At 45.0% G+C, this 19326-nt stretch overlaps 1 protein-coding gene across 1 annotated transcript; it reads left to right on the forward strand.

Annotated features, from left to right (window-relative positions):
• The first annotated feature begins 1262 nt into the window (after positions 1-1262).
• Positions 1263-19117, forward strand: LOC116876264 (zinc finger protein 665-like). The gene is made up of 5 exons (XM_032872315.1): positions 1263-1438; positions 3617-3673; positions 13118-13259; positions 13760-13855; positions 16040-19117. The coding sequence occupies exons 1-5, from the start codon at positions 1316-1318 to the stop codon at positions 18688-18690; spliced, it is 3069 nt and encodes a 1022-aa protein (XP_032728206.1). The 5' UTR covers positions 1263-1315; the 3' UTR covers positions 18691-19117.
• The last annotated feature ends 209 nt before the right edge of the window (positions 19118-19326 follow it).

Below are 19326 nucleotides of genomic sequence, written 5' to 3' on the forward strand. Positions count from 1 at the left end.
AGAGAGACTACTTCCTCCTCTCTCTACCTGACTCTCTGCCTACTTGTGATCTCTGTCTGTCAAATAAATAAATAAAATCTTAAAAAAAAAAAAAGAATTTGGTTTTAGGGATGCCTGGGGTGCTCAGGCGGTTAAATGTCTGCCTTCTGGCTGCTTTTGGCTCAGGTCGTGATCCCAGAATCTCTGGATCAATTCTCGCATGGGGCTCCTTGCTTCTCCCTCTGCCTGCCACTCCCCCTTGCTTGTGCTCTCTCTGACAAATAAATAAATACAATCTTTAAAAAAAGAAAGAAAGAATTTGCTTTTAGATTTTAAAATCGTGAATCCAGGTAAAACTACTCTGATGTGTAAGCTCATGTTTAACCTTGTGTTTGAGTGTGGTCCCGGGTTGAGCTGGCAATGTATAGCAAACTTCAGTCTCCCACCAATCCCAAAGGCCCCTCATCATTTGGAACAGAGTTACAGTATCCTCGGCCTGTGCTCTGGCCTCTCATGATCCTTTTTAATTTCTTCTTTATGGTAAAACTGTCGGAAGGATGCGCACCTAACGGCTCCATACGATCACCTCTGGGAGAAGGTGCGAAACCCTTTTTTCTTCTCGTTTCTGTGCGTTTTGACTTAACTTCGATTTTTCTGTATTTCATCTTAAATGTTTGTCACCCCCCCCCCCCCTTTATTTCGTTTTCATTCACATCTTTTAAAAATTGCCTGGCTGGGGAATCGATTGCAAGAGCTAATTTGGCTCAAACTTTTCATCTGTGCTCCGGAATCTGCCTCGTGGGGCGGCTTTGAAGAGGCCCCCCTCACCGCCTGGCAGGAGAGGCCTCGGAGCTGGGCTTGGGAACACGAGCGGGACGCGGGGTGATGTGGGAGCCTGAAGGGGTGGCGGTGGGGTGACCTGGGGGCGGGGAGGAGTATAGGCGGGCTAGGTGGGGTGGGAGTCCGGGTGAAATTGGAGAGGGGCGTGTCCGCGCAGGTCCCGCCCCGCGCACGGGCGGAGCCTCCCGCGCGGCTCGCGGCGTGCGAGGCCAGGCTGCGTCGGGCTCAGTACGCAGGCGCGCGTCTTTCCGCCGCGGCGCTTTCTGGGGGTCTCGGGCCTACCCGGCACCTGCGCGGCGGCGGACGCGGGAGGCGGGCGGCGGGTCGAGGAGGTTCTGGCCCTGGCCGGCGCGGGCCGCCCGAGGCTGCAGCGCGGGGCGTGGGGAGGGGGGCGGCAGACCCCGGCCCGCTCAGGTCGCCTCCTTCCCTCCCCCCGGCGGGGGCCGCGTCCATCCAGAATGGGTGCGCCTCTGGGGCCTCCGAGCGAACGCGCAGGATGGGCCGCGTTTTGGGGGCTGGCAGCGCTCGCCGCGGGGTCTCCGTCCTCGTAGGTGCCGAAGGGGCCCGTGCGCGGCCGGGAGGACTGAGCGCCGGCTGCCACGGGCTGGGGGTCGCCGAGGTAGGACTGTGACCGGGTGCCGCGCCCTGCATGCCGTACATCCGTGACCGAAATGTGTTGCCCGGCTCGCCTCGGCGATGTGACTCCCTGGGCTCCTTAGCGTTTCCCTGGGTCGGTGCAGATTGGGGGGCGCGCGGGAGCAGCGGGGCCTCCCCGCCATGTGCCCCACCCCCGGGCGGCCCCCCGTCCCCGCATCTGCGCTGTCCAGGGTCTGAGAACCCTTCTCCGCGGCAGCCCGCCTTTGTCCTCGGTCCCCTGCTTTGCGTTCCCTGAGAGGGGCCGTGTGTTCTCGGGGAGACGGGTCTGGGGCCTCTGATGAAGCTTCAGTTGGAAGGAGTTTCTTCCCTAGGCTCTCCTGGAGCAGAGCAGGTCTACTGAGGCAGGAAGGGGCGGGCTCCGGGAGCAGGAATCTCACCGGGAGGAGCCCCGTGCAGAGCTTAGACAAGAGGCAGAAGAAACGCAGAAAAAGAGCATAGGGGGCCCCGAGTGATTTCACCACCTTCAGGAGAAGGGAGCTGGGGCCAAGTGGTGGGAGGGGACGGACTGTGTGAGAAATGTCACCTAGTTGGCTCCACAGCTGGGAAGCTTTTGTTTTCAGCCCTACTGCAAGGAGCACTCTTTCCTCCATTCTCCACTGATTCTTTCCAGAAGGTGGCCACTTTCTAATCGTGACCTGTCACCAGGTCAGGCATCTGGAGATGTGTACTTGGGTCTTCCAGGGTCTTTCCACAGCGGATCTTGATCTTACTTAGTCAAGAGTGGTAGTTCAGGGAGGTCTTGCCAGGGTTTTCTGTTTTTGTCTCATTTGGTGCAAGAGGGGGAAAAGCACCTGAAAGGGGAAGTGACTTGTCTAGGATCGGTAGGACGTGAATAGAAGCCAGAGCCCCTGAGTCCTGGCTCAGTCCTGTCCACACAATCACATCAAGATAAGTTTCCTCTTAAAAGATGCTTTTGAGGTGTCCCTTGGTGGCTCAGTGGGTTGAGGCCTCTGCCTTTGGCTGGGTCATGATCCCCGGGTCCTGGGGTGGAGCCCTGCATCAGGCTCTCTGCTCAGCGGGGAGCCTGCTTTCCCCTCTCTCTCTGCCTGCCTCTCTGCCTGCTTGTGATTTCTGTCAAGTAAGTAAATAAAATCTTTAAAAAAAAAAAAAAGATGCTTTTGAGAAACACCAATCGAATTAGAAGAAACAGTTTCTTCAAAGATTTACGTTTAAGGTATGTATCCCTTTTCCCAAAGCTTTGAGGATTCTTGGACTCCGGGTGAATGTTATTGTTAGTAAATCAGATACACAAAATAGCCTTTAGGGTTTGCTTTTCCCTGCAACATCAGTTTTTTTGTTGTTGTTTTGTTTTGTTTTTAAAATTTACTTATTTATTTGTTATTTATTTTCTTTATTTGGTTATTTGCCAGAGATAGAGTGAGAGAGCAAGAGAGAGAGAGAGAGAGGGAGGGGCAGGCAGAGGAAAAAGTTGGCTCCCTGGGATCATGACCTGAGCGGAAGGCAGACACTTAACCAAATGAGCCACCCAGGTGTCCCTGATTTTACATTTATTTAGAGCATCGGTGCACAAGTGGTGGGGGAGGGGCAGAGGGAGAGAAAGAGAATCCCAAGCAGTCTCCACACTCAGCATGGAGCCCGTAATCACGACTCCAGCCAAACCCGAGTGCGTAGTTCAACCAGCTGAGCCACTCAGGAGCCCTACAAGATCAGTTTAAATAAAGACATTGTATTTCATATTTTGACATGCCAGCATTTGCTTAAATAGTTCTGTTTTAAGGGGCTCCTGGGTGGCTAAGTTTGTTGGGGATCTGACTCTTGATTTCTGCTCCCGTCATGATCTTGGGGTCATGGGTTAGAGCCCCTTGTCAGGCTCTGCACACAGCATGGAGTCTGCTTGGCCGCCTTCCTCTGCTCTCCCCACACGTGCACACACTCTCTCGCAGAATCCTCCGATAATAAGTTTTATTTTAAACGTTTCTGTGTTAGTGGGAGGGGGACATAGTTAAAGCAGTAGGAAACAGTGCAGGTTTAAGGAGTCAAAGGGGGACAGATGTTACCTTCCTTCTCTTTTCCAGGATCGGAGGTGAGCCGGCTGGCGTGTAGAAGTTTGTATGGGAACCGGGAGCTTCGGGGCCGGCCGGCTCTCATTACCCTGGTGGGCTTTCCTCCTCTTACAGCTGTGCCTTCCCAGCATTTGACATTCTACCCAGAACAGCAGAAAATGAGCAAATCCCAGGTGAGTGGTTTCTTTTCTTTATTCCATGTTTCATTTTTCAGCAAATTTTGTGTTTTTTATAAGTGTCTTCATAAAGTAGAAAAGTCAAAATAGATGAAAAGCTGCTTGTGGGTAAATAAAGAGTGAGTGGTACCTTTGTAACCTGCGGTGGTGGCTGTGAGTCATGTGACTGCTTGGTCATCACAGGTGAGCTCACGTTTGTCTGAGCTTCCTGATCTACGTAGCATTTTCAGTGACCACAGAGAGGAACCGGCCAGTTACTCCTGGGACGAAAGACTTAGTGACCCTGGAGTCTGGGAAAAAACGTCTTTGAAGTTCTTCAGGTGGTGAAGAGCTTTCTGGTCACCCCTGTTTGCCTGTAATCATTCTTCACTGGAGGTAGAGGTCAGAACTCAGGTTTTATTAGGGACCAAAGTGCCGCTGGACTCTGGAGAGCTTTCTGAACGTCCGCTCTGATCTAGGGACAAAACCCTCAGGCTCTCTGGAGGCATGAAAGAAAGGGATGGCTTCTTCTTAACTCTTCAAACAGTTGGATGGCAGATGGTTCAAACTCCGTTTTTGGCAAATGCTTATGCACTATTTGCTCACGTTTCTTTCATTTTGATAAAGTATATATAACAGAATTCATCATTTTAACCATTTAACCAGAAGTGTACAGCTCAGTGGCATGAATTACTTTCACAGTGTTGTGCAACCGTTACCCCTATTTTCGTAACTTTCTTGGCTCCCCAGACAAATCTCTGTAACCCTTGGCCAGTAAGTAACTTGCAGTCCTCCCAGCCCCGGTAACCAAATCTTCCTGTCTCTCTGAATTTCCCTATTCTAGGTATTTTATATAAATGGAATCACACAGTCTCTGTCCTTTTGTGTCTGGCTTCTTTCACTTGAATTAACATTTCTAGGGTTTATCCCTGTCGTAGCATGTATCAGAACTTCCTTCCTTGCAGTGTCTGCATAATCTTTCGTTTTACAGATGCATCACCTTCCGCTCATCCATTCGTGTGTTAATGGACACTTGGGGTTGTTTCCATCTTTTGGCCCTTGAGAATAGTGCTGCTGTGAGCGTTCAGGTACAAGGATCTGCTTACCCATTCGCATTTCAGTCCACTGGGGGTATCCTCACTTCTTCTGCATTACTTGCCTAAATATGTCCTGATAAAACTTAGCAGTAATGTCTCTGCCGTGGACGCCAGCAGATGTTTTCCAGACCTTACTTTAGTAGAATATTCGGCTGCATGTGGCAGTTAACCCACTTTGACCTTCTAGAAAGGCCTCTTTCTATGACATTTTGTGGCATGGTTCTTCTGGCTTTTTCCCTACTCTGATTTCTTTGTCTCTCTCATGGCATCCTCCTCCTCTTAGGCCCATTCTCACAGCTTTTCCCCAAATTCCCATCCTTCATTCCGTCCTCCTGTTACTCTGCCAGTCCTTTCTGTTTCCTGCGCTCTGTGGTGGTAGTACCAAGTGTTAGCCTGGGCTCTCCCCTCACGTCTTGTCTTTCTCCGTGCCGGTGGCTAGAGTCTCCTCTGTTTTCCACGTTCCAAAGTTAAAATGATCGTTTGCAGCCTCCCCCCATCTCCTGTCTAAGCTTGTTTGCCCATCCCCTGTCGGATGGTGGGCCACCTGCGGGGCAGTTAAAGGAAGCACTGGAATGGATTCATCCTGAAGCCTTCCCTCCCTCAGCCTCATCACATGTGCATCTCAGTTTTATTACTTTTAAGATGGCAACAGTTCTTAAACCTGTTCTTCCTACTGAATTCTTTATCCCCCTTCAGAGCTTAATTTTCTCTTCCCTGGACTGTTGGAAGAGCTGCTCTCTTCTTCGTCCCCCAGATTACATCTGTCCTCCTGAGTAATTAATCTGAAATGCTATTCTGGGGTGCTTGGGTGGCTCAGTTGGCTGAGTATCTGACTCTTGGTTTCGGCTCGGGTCATGATCTTGTGGGTTGTGGGATCGAGCCCCATCTCGGGTTCAGCGCTCGGCGGGGAGTCTGCTTGAAGATTGTTTTCCTCTGCCCTTCGCCCCCCTCACATAAGCGTGCTTTCTCTCTGTTTAAAATAAATTCATAGGGCGCCTGGGTAGTGGTAAAGTAACAGACATATAGGGGGTACCTGGGTGGCTTGGTTTTGATGTATAATTCTTTTTATGCGTTATTGGTTTCATTTTGCTAAGATTTTGTTGAGGATTTTTGCTTCTGTGTTGATGGAAGATACTGGTCTGTAGTTTTCTTGGGATGTCTATCTTATTTTGGTATTAGGGTAATGATGGCCACATAGAATGAAACAGGAACTGTTTGTTCCCTTTGTGTCTGTCTTCTAGAGGAGATTGTAGAGAGGTAGTATAATTTCTTCCTTAAGTGTTCGGTAGGATTTTTACCAATGAACCAATCTAAGCCTGGTGCTTTCTGTTTTGGAAGATTATTAATTATTTTATTTGTTTGTTTGTTTATTTTTAAAGATTTTATTTATTTATTGGACAGACAGAGATCACACGTAGGCAGAGAGGCAGGCAGAGAGAGAGAGAAGGAAGCAGGCTCCCTGCTGAGCAGAGATCCCGATGCGGGTTCCATCCTGCGACCCTGAGATCATGACCTGAGCTGAAGGCAGAGGCTTAACTCACTGAGCCACCCAGGCGCCCCCCTATTTATTTATTTTTAAAGATACTATTTATTTATTTATTTGACAGCACAAGCAGGCAGAACGGCAGGCAGAGGGAGAGGGAGAAGCACGCTCTCCACTGATCAGGGAGCCCGACATGGGTCTTGATCCCAGGATCTTGGAATCATGACCCAAGCCAAAGGCTTAACTAACTGAGCTACACAGATGCCCCAAGATTAATAACTATTGACTCATGTTCCTTGATAGATGTAGACATAGATTGTGTATTTCTTCTTCTTCTTTTTTTTTTTTTTAAGATTTTATTTATTTATTTGAGAGAGAGACAGCGAGAGAGAGCATGAGAGGGGAGAAGGTCAGAGGGAGAAGCAGACTCCCCGCAGAGCTGGGAGCCTGATGCGGGACTCGATCCTGGGACTCCAGGATCAGGACCTGAGCCAAAGGTAGTTGCTTAACCAACTGAGCCCCCAGACGCCCTGTGTATTTCTTTCTTTCTTTCTTTCTTTTTTTTTTTTTTTTTAAGATTTTATTATTTATTTGACAGACAGAGATCACAAGTAGGCAGAGAGAGAAGGGGAAGCGGGCTCCCCACTAAGCAGAGAGCCTGATACGGGGCTCGATCCCAGGACCCTGGGATCATGACCTAAGCTGAAGGCAGAGGCTTTAACCCACCGAGCCACCCAGGCGCCCCAGTGTATTTCTTCTTGCACATTTAACAGGTGGTGTCTTTGTTTGGATGGGTCCACTTCATCTGGGCTATCAAATTTGTGGACATAGAGTTGTTCATTATATTCCTCTGTTACTTTTTTGCCACCCCGAGAATCTGTAGTGATGTGTCACTTCTTTCATTTTACATATTAATCATTTGTGTCCTCTCTCTTTTCGTAGAAAACCTAGCTAGAGGTTTATTGAATTTTTAAAAAAATCTTTTCAAAGAATCACCTTTTGGTTTCATTGGATTTTTTCCCTATTGATTTCAATTTTACAATTTCTTTTGACGTTTCCATTGGATTTCTACTCTAATTTTTACCATTTCTTTTCACTTTTAGTTGTTCTGGTTCTGGTGATTGATCTTAGGTCTTCCCTCTTTTCTAATATGGGCACTAAGTGCCATGCCTCTGGCTCTACTGCTTTGGTTGTGTTGCACGCGTTTTTTATACATTGTGTTATAATTTGTATTTAGTACAAACTATTTTAAATTTTCTTTTGAGATTTCTTCTTTCATCCATGAGTTATTTAGAAAGTGTGTTGTTGGGGCGCCTGGGTGGCCTCTGCCTTCGGCTCAGGTCATGATCTCAGGATCCTGGGATCGAGCCCCGCATCGGGCTCTCTGCTCAGCAGGGAGCCTGCTTCCCTTCCTCTCTCTCTGTCTGCCTCTCTGCCTACTTGTAATCTCTCTCTGTCAAATAAATAAAATCTTAAAAAAGTGTGTTTAATCTTCATATATCTTGGAGTTTTTCAGTTATCTTTCTGTTCCTGATTTATAGTTTAATTCCACTGTGGTCTAAGAGCAGAAATTGTATGATTTCTAGTTTCCTTTAGTTTATTAAGATGTGTTTTATGGCCCACAGTGTGGTCCCTTGTGGTGAATGTTCCATGTGAATGTAAGAAGAACGTATTCTACTTCTGTTGGACAAAGTAGCCAATCGATGTCACTCCAGTCCAGTTGATGGATGTTGTTGTTGAGGTCGGCTCTGTCCTTGATTGTCCCCCGGCTGGATCTGTCCGTTGCTGATAGAGTGATGTTGAAGTCTCCTAACTGTAACCATGGATTCATCTTTTTCTCCCTGTAGTTCTGTCAGTTTTTGCCTGACAGATTTGACTCATGTTCTTTGATAGATGTAGACATAGATTGTGTATTTCTTCTTCTTCTTCTTCTTTTTTTTTTTTTTTAAGATTTTATTTATTTATTTGAGAGAGAGACTGAGAGAGAGAGCATGAGAGGGGAGAAGCACTTATCTGTTAAGGATTATTATATCTTCTTGGAGAGTTGACACTTTCTTCATTATGAAAGCCTCTCTTTATCCTTGATAGCTTTTCTTTGAAGTCTGCTCTGTCTGAAAATAAGATAGGCCCCTGCTTTCTTTTGATCGGTATTATCATGGTATATCTCTCCAGCCATGTAGTTTGATGGGTTCATTCTTTAAGGAACAATTTTTTCCCAGTTTTTTTTTTCTTGTGGCATAGAAAATTTACCATTTTAATTATTTTAAGGGTACAGTTTGGTGGTAATACGTTCATAATGTCGTGCAGCCATCACCATCTGTTCCTGTAGGTCTTCTAGAATCTTACAAAACTGAAGCTCTGTGCTCGTTGAGTAGTAACTCTCTATTCCTCCCTTCTTGTCCCGAGCAACCACCATTCTTCTCTGTCTCTCTGATATTCTCTTATGCGTAACGTCTTAAAGGTTCATCTATATTGTAGCAAGTGTCAGAACGTCATTCCTTTTCTCTGACTGAATAACACTCGATCTTATGTACATACCACGTTTGCTTCTCCATTTGTCTGTTGATGAGCACTAGGGTGCTTCAACATTTTAGCTATTGTGAATAATACTGCTATAAATACGGGAGTACAGATATGCCTTTAAGACCCTGCTTTCAGTTCTTGGGTATAGAGCCCGAAGTAGAATTACTGGGTCATATGATAAATCTGTTTTTCACTTTTTAAGAACTGCCGTGCTCTTCTGTACTGGTTGTACCATTCCACATCCCCACCAGCATTTCTCCACGTCCTCTCAACCATGTGTTTTGTGTGTGTGCGTGCGTGTGTTTTATAGTAGCTGTCCTAATGGGTATGAGGCGGTATCTCATTGTAATTTTAATTTGCATTTCCCTAATGATCAGTGATGTTGAGCGTGTTCTTATGTGTTTATTGGCCATTTGTGTGTCTTCTGTGGAAAAATATCTGATGAAGAATTTTGCCCATTTTTGAATTGGATGTTTGTGGTATTTGTGTGTGTGTGTGTGTGTGTCTTTAGGAGCCCTCTATATATTCTGGGAATTAATACCTTATCAGATATATGACTTGCAAATATTTTATCCCATTCTGTGCATTGCATTTTACTCTGTTGATAGCGTCTTTTGATGCACAACATTCTTAATTTTCAGAAAGTCCACTTTGGTTTTTTCCCTTTTGTTGCCTATGCATCATATCCAAGAAATTATAGCCAGATCTAGTGTCATGAAGATTTTGCCTTATGTTTTTTCTAAGAGTTTTATAGTTTAAAATAGTACATTTAGGTCCTTGATTCACCTTAAGTTAATTTTTGTATGTGGTGTTAAATAGGAGCCCAGTTTCATTCTTTGCCTGTGGATACCCAATATTCCCAGTGCCATTTATTGAAAAGACTGTCTTTTACCCATGGAATGGTCTTGGCACCCTTATAAAAAATTATCTGGCCACAAATGCGAGGATTTAATTCTGGGCTCTCTATTCCATGAGTCTGTGTGTCTGTCTATATACCTGTGCCACACTGTTTTGATTTTTGTCGCTTTGTAGTGAGTTTTGTAACTAGGGAGTATGAGTCCTCCAACTCTTCTTTTTCAAGGTTGTTTTGGGTATTTACTTGGGCAAAGGATCTCCCTTTGAGATTCCATGTGAATTTTAAGATGAGTTTTTCTATTTCTGTAAAAAACATCACTGGGATTTTGAGAGGGATTGCGTTGATTCTGTAGATCACTGTGGGTAGTGTTGACATCTTCACAATATTAAGTCCTCCAATCCATGAATGTGGGCTGTGTTCCCACCTAGTTATGTCTTTAATTTCTTTTTTTTTTTTTTAAAGATTTTATTTATTTATTTGTCAGAGATCACAAGTAGGCAAAGAGACAGGCAGAGAGAGAGAGGAAGGGAAGCAGGCTCCGTGCTGAGCAGAGAGCCCAATGCGGGGCTTGATCCCAGGACCCTGAGACCATGACCTGAGCTGAAGGCAGAGGCCCAGCCCACTGAGCCACCCAGGTGCCCCGATGTCTTTAATTTCTTTAAGCAGTGTTCTGTGGTGTTCGTTGTGCAATTTTTCAACTCCTTTGTTAATTCCTAAGTATTTTATTCATTTGGTGTGATTGTAAATGGGATTGTTTTTATAACTTCCTTTTCAAATTGTTGTCCGTGTACAGAAATGCAGCCACTTCCTGTGTATTGATTTGTATCCTTCCTCCTACTTTGCCGAATTCATTTATCAACTTTAACATTTTTTTTGTGTACTCTCCAGGGTTTTCTACATACAAGATCATACCGTTTGCAAATAGATATAATTTTACTACTTCTTTCTGATTTGAATGTTTTGTTTCATTTCCTTCCTTCCCTTTCCTTCCCCTCCCTCCCTCCCTCCTTCCCTCCCTCCCTTCTTTCCTTCCTTCCTTCCTTCTCTCCTCCCTCTCTCCCTCCCTCTCTGTCTCTCATAAGTCTTCTGGCTAAAATTTCCAGTACTAGATTGAACAGAAGTGGTGTAAGTGGTCATCCTTGTCTTTTTCCTGATTTTAGAGGAATAACTTTCTGCTTCCACCAGTAAGTGTGATGTTTGCTGTGGGATTTTCATGTATGACTTTTATTATGTTGAGGTGGGTTCCTGCTACCCCTAGTTTCTTGAGTCTTTTTATCGTGAAGAACGAGTGTTGGATTTTCTCAGAAGCTTCTTCCACGCCAGTTGTGATGATTGTGTGTTTTTCCCCCTCATTCCCTTAACGTATGGTGTATTGTGTTGATCGATTTTCATATTTGGAGCCATCCTCACACTCCAGGAATAAACCACACTTGGCCATAGCGGGTAGTCCTTTTATTGTTATGCTGCTGAATTTAGTTTGCTAGTATTTTGTTGAGGATTTTTATAGCAGTGTTCATAAAGGATAATGGTCTGTAGGTTTCTCTCAGTGTCTTTTTCTGGCATTGGTATGAGGGTGATGCTGGCCTCACACAATGAGTTAGGAAGTATTCACTCCCCTTCAATTTTCTGGAAAGGTCTGAGAAGGATTGGTATTAGCTCCTCTTTAAAATGTTGTTAGAGGGGCGCCTGGGTGGCTCAGTGGGTTGATGCCTCTGCCTTCGGCTCACGTCATGATCCCGGGGTCCTGGGATCGAGCCCCGCGTCGGGCTCTCTGCTCAGCAGGGAGCCTGCTTCCTCCTGTCTCTCTCTGCCTGCCTCTCTGCCTACTTGTGATCTCTGTCTGTCAAATAAATAAATAAAATCTTTAAAAAAATAAAATAAAATGTTGGTAGAAAAAAAATAAAAATAAAAAAAATTAAAATGTTGGTAGAACGATACAGCGAAGCCATGAGGTCCACCCAGGACTGTATTTGTTGGGATAGTCCTCATTACTGACCCAGTCTCCTTACTAGGTGCAGTTCTGTTCAGACCATCTGTTTTCATCCTGATTGAGCCTTGACTGGGTTTTGTGTTTCCAGGATTTTCTCCATTACCTCTTGGTTACCCAAATTGTTGGCATGCATTTGTTCATACTGCTCTTACAAACCTTTTTATTTCAGCAGAACTGGTAAAATGTTCTTATTTTCATTTCTGACTTTATTTGAGTCTTCTCTCTTCTTTTTCCTTAGTCCATTTAGGCAAAAAATTGTTCTGTTCATCTCTTCAAAAAACTGGCTTTTGTTTTCATTTTATCTGTTGTTTTTCTCTATTGTTTATTTCTGGTCTAATCTTATTTCCTTCTGGCAGGTGGGTTTGGGTTTAATTTTCTTGTTTTTCTGGTTCTTTAAGTTGTAAAGTCAGGTTATTGATTGGAGAGCTGTAAGGGTGATTGCTTTCAAGTCCTTTATGGTTCTTCCTTATTCTCAGGGTCACACCTGCTGCCTGCCGAGGGCCCAGGATGCTCCGGCAAAAAGGAAACAGTAGGTTGTCTACATTTAACTTTTAGCCGGGGGGGGGAAAAAATTAAGCTTATCATTGTGTGGATTGGCAGTCTGTATATATTATCCATTAAGAAGTAAATAAAAATTGGAAGGTGCTCAGACTTTATTCCTAGGGTGAGGGTAAATTATTCTGGAGACACTACAGTATAGGAATGAACCCAGACTTGCTGTGTAGTGTATCCCTGGACACCATGGCAAATCTCTATCATCTTACAGCCCTACACACTGTTCTGTCACACTTCTGGGTGCGTCTCCTGACTCATTGGCCCTGCTTACGTCACGGTGCCACCTTAATGACGATCTCCGGTTTAGTGAAGCCCAACTTGACAATATAAAACAGAACCCTATTTTCTGACATTACTTAATACTCTTTGTAAATGACTCTAGCACAGCTCGCACGATACCTTATTACAGCATAAGTGTTCATAAATCTGATTTGTCTCCTTATTAAGACTCAAGCTCCTGGGGCTAAGCCTTGGTGGCTCGGTTAGTTGAGTGTCTGATGTTTGATTTCGGTTCAGGTCATGATCTCAGGGGCCTGGGCTCGAGTCCTCTGTTGGGCTCTGTGCTCAGCGGGGAGTCCCCTTCTCTCCCTTGACCTCTACCCCTCCCCCCACCTCACATGCTCTTTCAAATAAATCTTTAAAAAAAAAAAAAAAGGCTTAGGCTCCTTAAGGGCAAGAAAAAAGAACAGGATTTATTTAGCTTAATATTCCTTGCAGAGTAAGACAGTTTCAGAAACATAGTAAGAACTTCAGTTTTTTTGTTTGAGTTAATAAGCTAATATTGGGTTTTCTGGGTTTTCCCATCATATTCAGTTTATCCACAAAGTAAAAACAAAAGATATTATAGAATAGGCCACATATATACTTTTATGGTCAACTTGCAAAGTAAACATGTTAAGACTTGTCTCCCACTTGTCTGTTTCATGTCACCCAATGCTGCTCTCTTTGGCTTGAACAGAAATGTGCTGGTCAGGGATCCGTGTCATTCAGGGATGTGACTGTGGACTTTACCCGGGATGAGTGGGTACAACTGACGGGCACACAGAGGACACTGTACCGGGACGTGATGCTGGAGAACTACAGTCACCTGGTCTCAGTGGGTGAGGGTGTTCCCTGTGTCACGTCACAGCATGCATTTCCTTTCTTCCTTCATAGCTGCCAGAGTTTGTGGGCCCCTGAAGGAGTGTTTAATGATACCGTGTGTAGGGGTGCCTGGGTGGCTCAGTGGGTCAAAGCCTCTGCCTTTGACTCATGTCATGATCCCAGCATCCTGGGATCTGGGATCGAGCCCCGCATCGGGCTCTCTGCTTGGCAGGGAGCCTGCTTCCCTTCCTCTCTCTCTGCCTGCCTCTCTGCCTACTTGTGATCTCTGTCAAATAAATAAAATCTTTAAAAAAATAAAAGTGATACTCTGTGTATATCTCATGATCTCATGGGTGAGAGATGTTCCCTTTGGGCACATGCTGTGTTCTTGCCTCCCTAATGCAAGGTGCACACGGGCACCTTTATCATGTGGCTCCTGAAGCTGCACCTTCCTCATCCTCCAGGGCCCTTATATCGAAGCAGCTATGACGAGTTTTACCCTGTATTCCACTTACAGGGTGTCACCTCACCAAACCAGAGGTGATCTCCAGGCTGGAGCAAGGAGAAGAGCTGTGGCCTTCAGAGGCAGAATTCCCAGACCAGGGTGATCAAGGTGAGTTAGTCATTGTGGAGGAAAGAAGAACCCTACAGAAATCAGGCCCCAGGTGGGTCGGTTCTGAGGTTGGTGTGTGTCTCTGTAATTCAATTTTGGGCCCTCAGACCTTTGGAAGTAGCTGAGCAGCGAGCTGGCAGACCTCCAGTCACCCAGGTCACCCCTGTCTGTCACTTGTAAATACCGTGTTGCCCTCTTCTGCCTGATAGCCAGTATGGAACGCCTGCCTTCTTCGCCTTAGAACTTTGTCTTTGGTTTCTTTCTCTAGTATTCATCTTCCTCCGTTTCATGGACTATTTCCTCGTTATTTTTCCTCTGGCCATCCATCCATCCGTCCATCCATCCATCCTTCTGTCCTTCTGCACATGTTCCTCCTGCATGCCACTCGTGTTCTTGATGCTGGAGATATGCTGGTGAACTAACAATGTTCCTGAGCTCTTAGAGCTTACAAGCGAGCAGGAGAAGATAGACGTAAACGAAAAAAAATTACTTAAGTGGTGAGAAGACCCATGAAGAGAATTAAAGCAGGCTAAAAGGAGATCGTGGGGTGTGCTCTTTTAAAAGGTGGTCAGAGAATGCCTTTTTGATGAGGTCCGCATTAGAGCGGGATACTGGGTTTTCCAGGGAGAAGGAAGAGCCAGGCCATGCTCTTGTGGCAGCTGTTGGTTGGAAGAGCTCTGGGAATGGCAGGGGGCCATCATGGCTGTAGGGGTGCATCTGAGAGGGACATTGGTAGGGGCTGACTTCAGAGAGGTAGCCAGAGCCCAGATGATGCCTTAGAGGACAAGCTAAGGGCTTTGATTCTGCTTTAGGTGAGAGGGACAACTATTCATGGATTTCCACAAAACAGTGTTTTAAAAGAATTTCTCTGGCTACTGCCCAGAGAAAATCAGAGATGAGCGTGAGGGTGGTTGACGAAAGTAGAAGCAGAGACAGAATGCAGGGCTGCTTTCCCCAGAGTGCCACCAGAGTTACTGATCTGGCAGATTTCAATTTATTGCTCATGCTGACAGTCTCAGTAGTGCCATGGAGGAAGTTGAAAAAATCAGGTTATTTATAGCATTGGAGGGCATGGTTTCAGGTATATTTTTAACATAGGAACTTGATAACCATTGAGTAAGGACCATAATATAGTTTAGGATGTGTGGACACAACAAGGATTGAAGGGTCCTGGAGAATAAGTTTATTATTTATTGGAATGTTGAACAGTTTGTTTAAAAGGTTGGGGGCAAGATTCTGAACTGAACAGTAAAATTGCTTGCAACTCTTAGCTTCCCAGGCAAGTGTCCCAGAGTAGTACAGTCCTGTTCTGAAGACAGAATACTGGTCAGGTTTAGGTAGGGACTGGGCTGTGTGGGTGTGGATGGTTTCGGTTCTCAGCAGAGCAGACCTGCTTGCAGTGGTTCAGGTGAGCAGTGATGGGGGCTTTGAGTTCCGAGCTGGTGCGGGTGAGGAGGCGGGGCTGCCACTGAGTCGGAGGTGGCCTTTGAGAGAGGGACAAGGGTAAAGGTTAGGGGTGGGAGGTGTTTACCGATGTGGCAGATTGGGGAGGAGATGTTTGGGGGAAGTTTAAAATTTAACATCTACTAATTCTAAAACCTGAAGTCCCTTAGATTTTAGTTCTATTCTGATAGCCAGTCCCTGCTTTAGTTCTAGAATTGGTAAGCAAATCAGTTCTCAAAAGCAGTCTTCTGCTGTATTACATTTCACCATTTCTTGACCAAAGTTCATTTGCTAGTAGGTTCTTTAAGAATTCATGAGAACAATACTTCCCTGCATTCTTACAAATACAGACTTGCTGGTGTTACTTCAACTGAGTATCATTTTGTCTACATATAAAATTATTGGGATTTACTTTTAGTCTTTAAGGATTTTGTAATTCTTTCTCCACTGCTTTTAGCACTGAATTCTATTATGGATGCCTGAAATCGCTTGATTTTTTTTTTTTTTTTCTCTTCTTAAAAATGACTGACTTTGGGTTCTGGGGATGTGATGTGCAGCAGGGTGACTGTGGTTACTAGTACAGTAAGTACAGTGGAAAATTGATTGTTCTAACCACACACAGTTTACCTGGGTTAACCGAATATGGTGATAGATGTTTTGATTATCTTGATTTTAGTAATCATAGGAAATGTGTTAACATTTTTGAAGTACACTTAATTTTTCTTCTTTATAACCTTACAGACAGAAACCAGGAAGACCAAGACAAACGTTTGTGGCGAGTTTCACTCATCAGCAAAACATCACTAACTAAGAAGAGAGAGAATGTTTTCAGAGAAACACCCTGTCAGGATGACTCTCATGGAAAGCGTTTGAAAAATGTTTCAGAATCAGTTATTAGTAATACCAATTATTCAGGTAAGAACTTTGATGAAATTAATGCATGTGGGAAGTTACTGTCTGATAATGACCCAGGAAATACTCATACTGCAAAGAAGTCTGGCGAACAGAACCTAGGTGGGAAATCCCCAAGTCCTATTGGGGGCTGTACTGAGCAACAGAAAATTCAGACTTTGGGGCCACTTTTTGTAAATAACGAATGTGGAGAGATCTTTCTTAATAAGGCAGCTGTCATTACACCTACGAGGGCTCAAACAGAAGGGCAGTCCTGTGATTCTAAGGAACAGGGGCGAAATATCAGAGATGAGTCAGCCCTCGAAGTCCTCCAGGAAACTCACACGAGGAAGAACCGCTGTGAGGGCGATGAGTGCCGGAAGTCAACCCTCTTAAAACATCAGAAAGTTAACGTGGAATGTAATGACAACGAGACTAATTTCAGCAAGAAGTCCCATGACACTCAACCTCCCGAAACTCACACAGGAGAGAAACCCTTTGAATGTAGTCACTGCCAGAAATCTTTCGACCGGGAGGCCCACCTGACTCAGCATCAGAAGACACACACAAGAGAGAAACCCTGTGGAAGTAATACATCTGGGAAAACCCTTCAGAAATCACAGCTCATAGACCCTCCGCAGTCTCAGGCAGGAGAGAAACTCCGTGACTACAGCGAAGCCCCCGTGCCATCAGGCCTTACCGATCAGCAGAGAACACGGTCAGAAGGGAAGCTTTATGTGTGTAACGAGTGCAAGAAGTCTTTCCGTCATAGCTCAGCCCTCAAAGTCCATCAGAGAATTCACACGGGAGAGAAGCCCTATCAATGCACCGAGTGTGGGAAATCCTTCTATGCCAAATCAAACTTGAACCATCATCAGAGGACTCACACGGGGGAGAAGCCCTATGAATGTAAGGAGTGTGGGAAGTCCTTCTGTGTGAAATCAAACTTAACTAAGCATCAGAAAACACATACAGGAGAGAAACCTTTCAAATGTAATGAATGTGGGAAAACTTTCTTACAGAAGTCACAGTTTGCTGACCATCAGAGAACACACACGGGGGAGAGACCCTATGTATGTAATGAGTGCGGTAAGTCCTTCTACTATAAGTCAGCCCTGCACGTACATCAGGGGAAGCATACAGAAGAGAAACCCTTTAAATGCACTGACTGTGGGAAATCCTTCTGCTATAAATCTGCCTTAATTATCCATCAGGTTTCTCACACAGGGAAGAAACCCTATGACTGTAATGAATGTGGGAAAACCTTCTGTGTGAAGTCAAACCTCACTAAACATCAGAAAATTCACACTGGTTTGAAACCTTATGAATGTAATGAGTGTGGCAAAGCCTTCTCTATGAATTCGATCCTAATAGTACACCAGAGAACCCACACGGGGGAGAAACCCTATGGATGCAATGAATGTGAGAAGTCCTTCTATAAAAAATCAGCCCTCACTAAACACCAGAAAACACACACAGGGGAGAAACCACATGAGTGTAACGAATGTGGGAAGGCCTTCCATATGAAATCCACCCTGATCATACACCAGAGAACTCACACTGGAGAGAAACCCTTTAAATGTAACGAATGTGAAAAGTCCTTCTACGTGAAGTCACTTCTTAACATTCATCAGAGAAATCACACGGGAAAGAAGCCCCACGTATGTAGTGAGTGTGGGAAAGCCTTTTCTATGAAGTCCAATCTCACCGATCATCAGAGGACACATTCAGAAGAGAAACCCTATGAATGTAACGAATGTCAGAAGACCTTTCGCCATAAGTCAACTTTAACGGTACACCAGCGAACTCACACAGGGGAGAAACCCTATAAATGTAATGAATGTGGGAAATCTTTCTATATGAAGTCAGCCCTTAGTCAACACCAGAGAATACACACAGGGGAAAAGCCTTATGAATGTAAAGAATGTGGGAAAACCTTCTTCCAGAAGTCACACCTCACGAAACATCAGCGCACCCACACAGGGGAGAAACCCTATGAATGTAAGGAATGTAAAAAAACCTTCTTCCAGAAGTCACACCTCATTGAACACCAGAGAACCCACACTGGGGAGAAGCCCCATGAATGTAACAAGTGTGGGAAATCTTTCTGTTATAAGTCAGCCTTAACCATACATCAGAGAACTCACACGGAAGAGAAACCATATAAATGCAATGAATGTGAGAAGTCTTTCTGTATGAAATCACACCTCACTGTACACCAGAGAACTCACACAGGGAAGAACCCCTTTGAATGTAAGGAATGTGGGAAGACTTTTTATGTGAAGTCAAACCTCATTAATCATCAGAGGACTCATACAGGGGAGAAGCCCTATGAATGTAAGCGATGTGGGAAGTCCTTCTGTATGAAGTCGACCCTCACGGTTCATCAGCGCACACACACGGGGGAGAAGCCCTATGAATGTAACGGATGTGGGAAGTCATTCTGCAAGAAGTCGACTCTCACGAAACATCAGGTAATTCACACAAGGGAGATACCCTAAGGTGCAGCAAATGTGGAAAGCCCCCCTGTGTGAAGTCGAATTTTGTCAACGCCAAGAGCTCCCGTGGAAGAGACCTTAAGACTGTAGTAATGTGGAGAACTCTTGGGGAGATTCAGTCTTTAGTTGGCCTAAGGGGGTTGGTGGGCTCTCTCTGGAACGGATATTGGGAAAGTTTTTGTGTCAGATCTTATGAAATACCAGAGAGCCCACATGGAGAGAGCCGAGAATGTTCTGTATGTTAGTGTCCACCTATGAATCTGAGAAGGTGTCTCAGAGGAATCGGTCACAGGGCTCAAATCACAAAGAATGCCACAGAAGTATAAAGGCATTTACAGAGTCACAACTTACTGATCATCAGGTAATTGATATTTGAGTGGAACTGTTATCAGTGTTTTACATGCATGAAAGCTTTTGAGGGGAAAAAAAATCAGACTCTGTATAAGAAAGGAATTAATCTTGAGGGGAAATCTATCAATTTGGGAAATGTGGATACATTTTCTTTGGAAATATGCTAACACTAGAAGTCAAGATTCCGATGTACAAGATTTTGAAGATGTGGCATAAGATACCTCTGACGCTAACGGTGCTCATTGTGGGATCATGAGGCCTCTGGTGGCAGCCGCTCACAGCACCAGA

This window comes from Lontra canadensis, unplaced genomic scaffold (assembly GCF_010015895.1).
Source record: "Lontra canadensis isolate GAN:19392208 unplaced genomic scaffold, GSC_riverotter_1.0 scaffold45, whole genome shotgun sequence".
Classification (NCBI taxonomy): domain Eukaryota; kingdom Metazoa; phylum Chordata; class Mammalia; order Carnivora; family Mustelidae; genus Lontra; species Lontra canadensis.

What these genes read in the sequence shown, in the direction of transcription:
- LOC116876264 (XM_032872315.1), top strand. Translation starts at nt 1,316, where the DNA reads ATGGGCCGCGTTTTGGGGGCTGGCAGCGCTCGCCGCGGGGTCTCCGTC. An exon ending in ACGGGCTGGGGGTCGCCGAG is followed by an intron (nt 1,439 to 3,616) that starts GTAGGACTGTGA and finishes CCTCTTACAGCT; the next exon opens with GTGCCTTCCCAGCATTTGAC. An exon ending in AGAAAATGAGCAAATCCCAG is followed by an intron (nt 3,674 to 13,117) that starts GTGAGTGGTTTC and finishes TGGCTTGAACAG; the next exon opens with AAATGTGCTGGTCAGGGATC.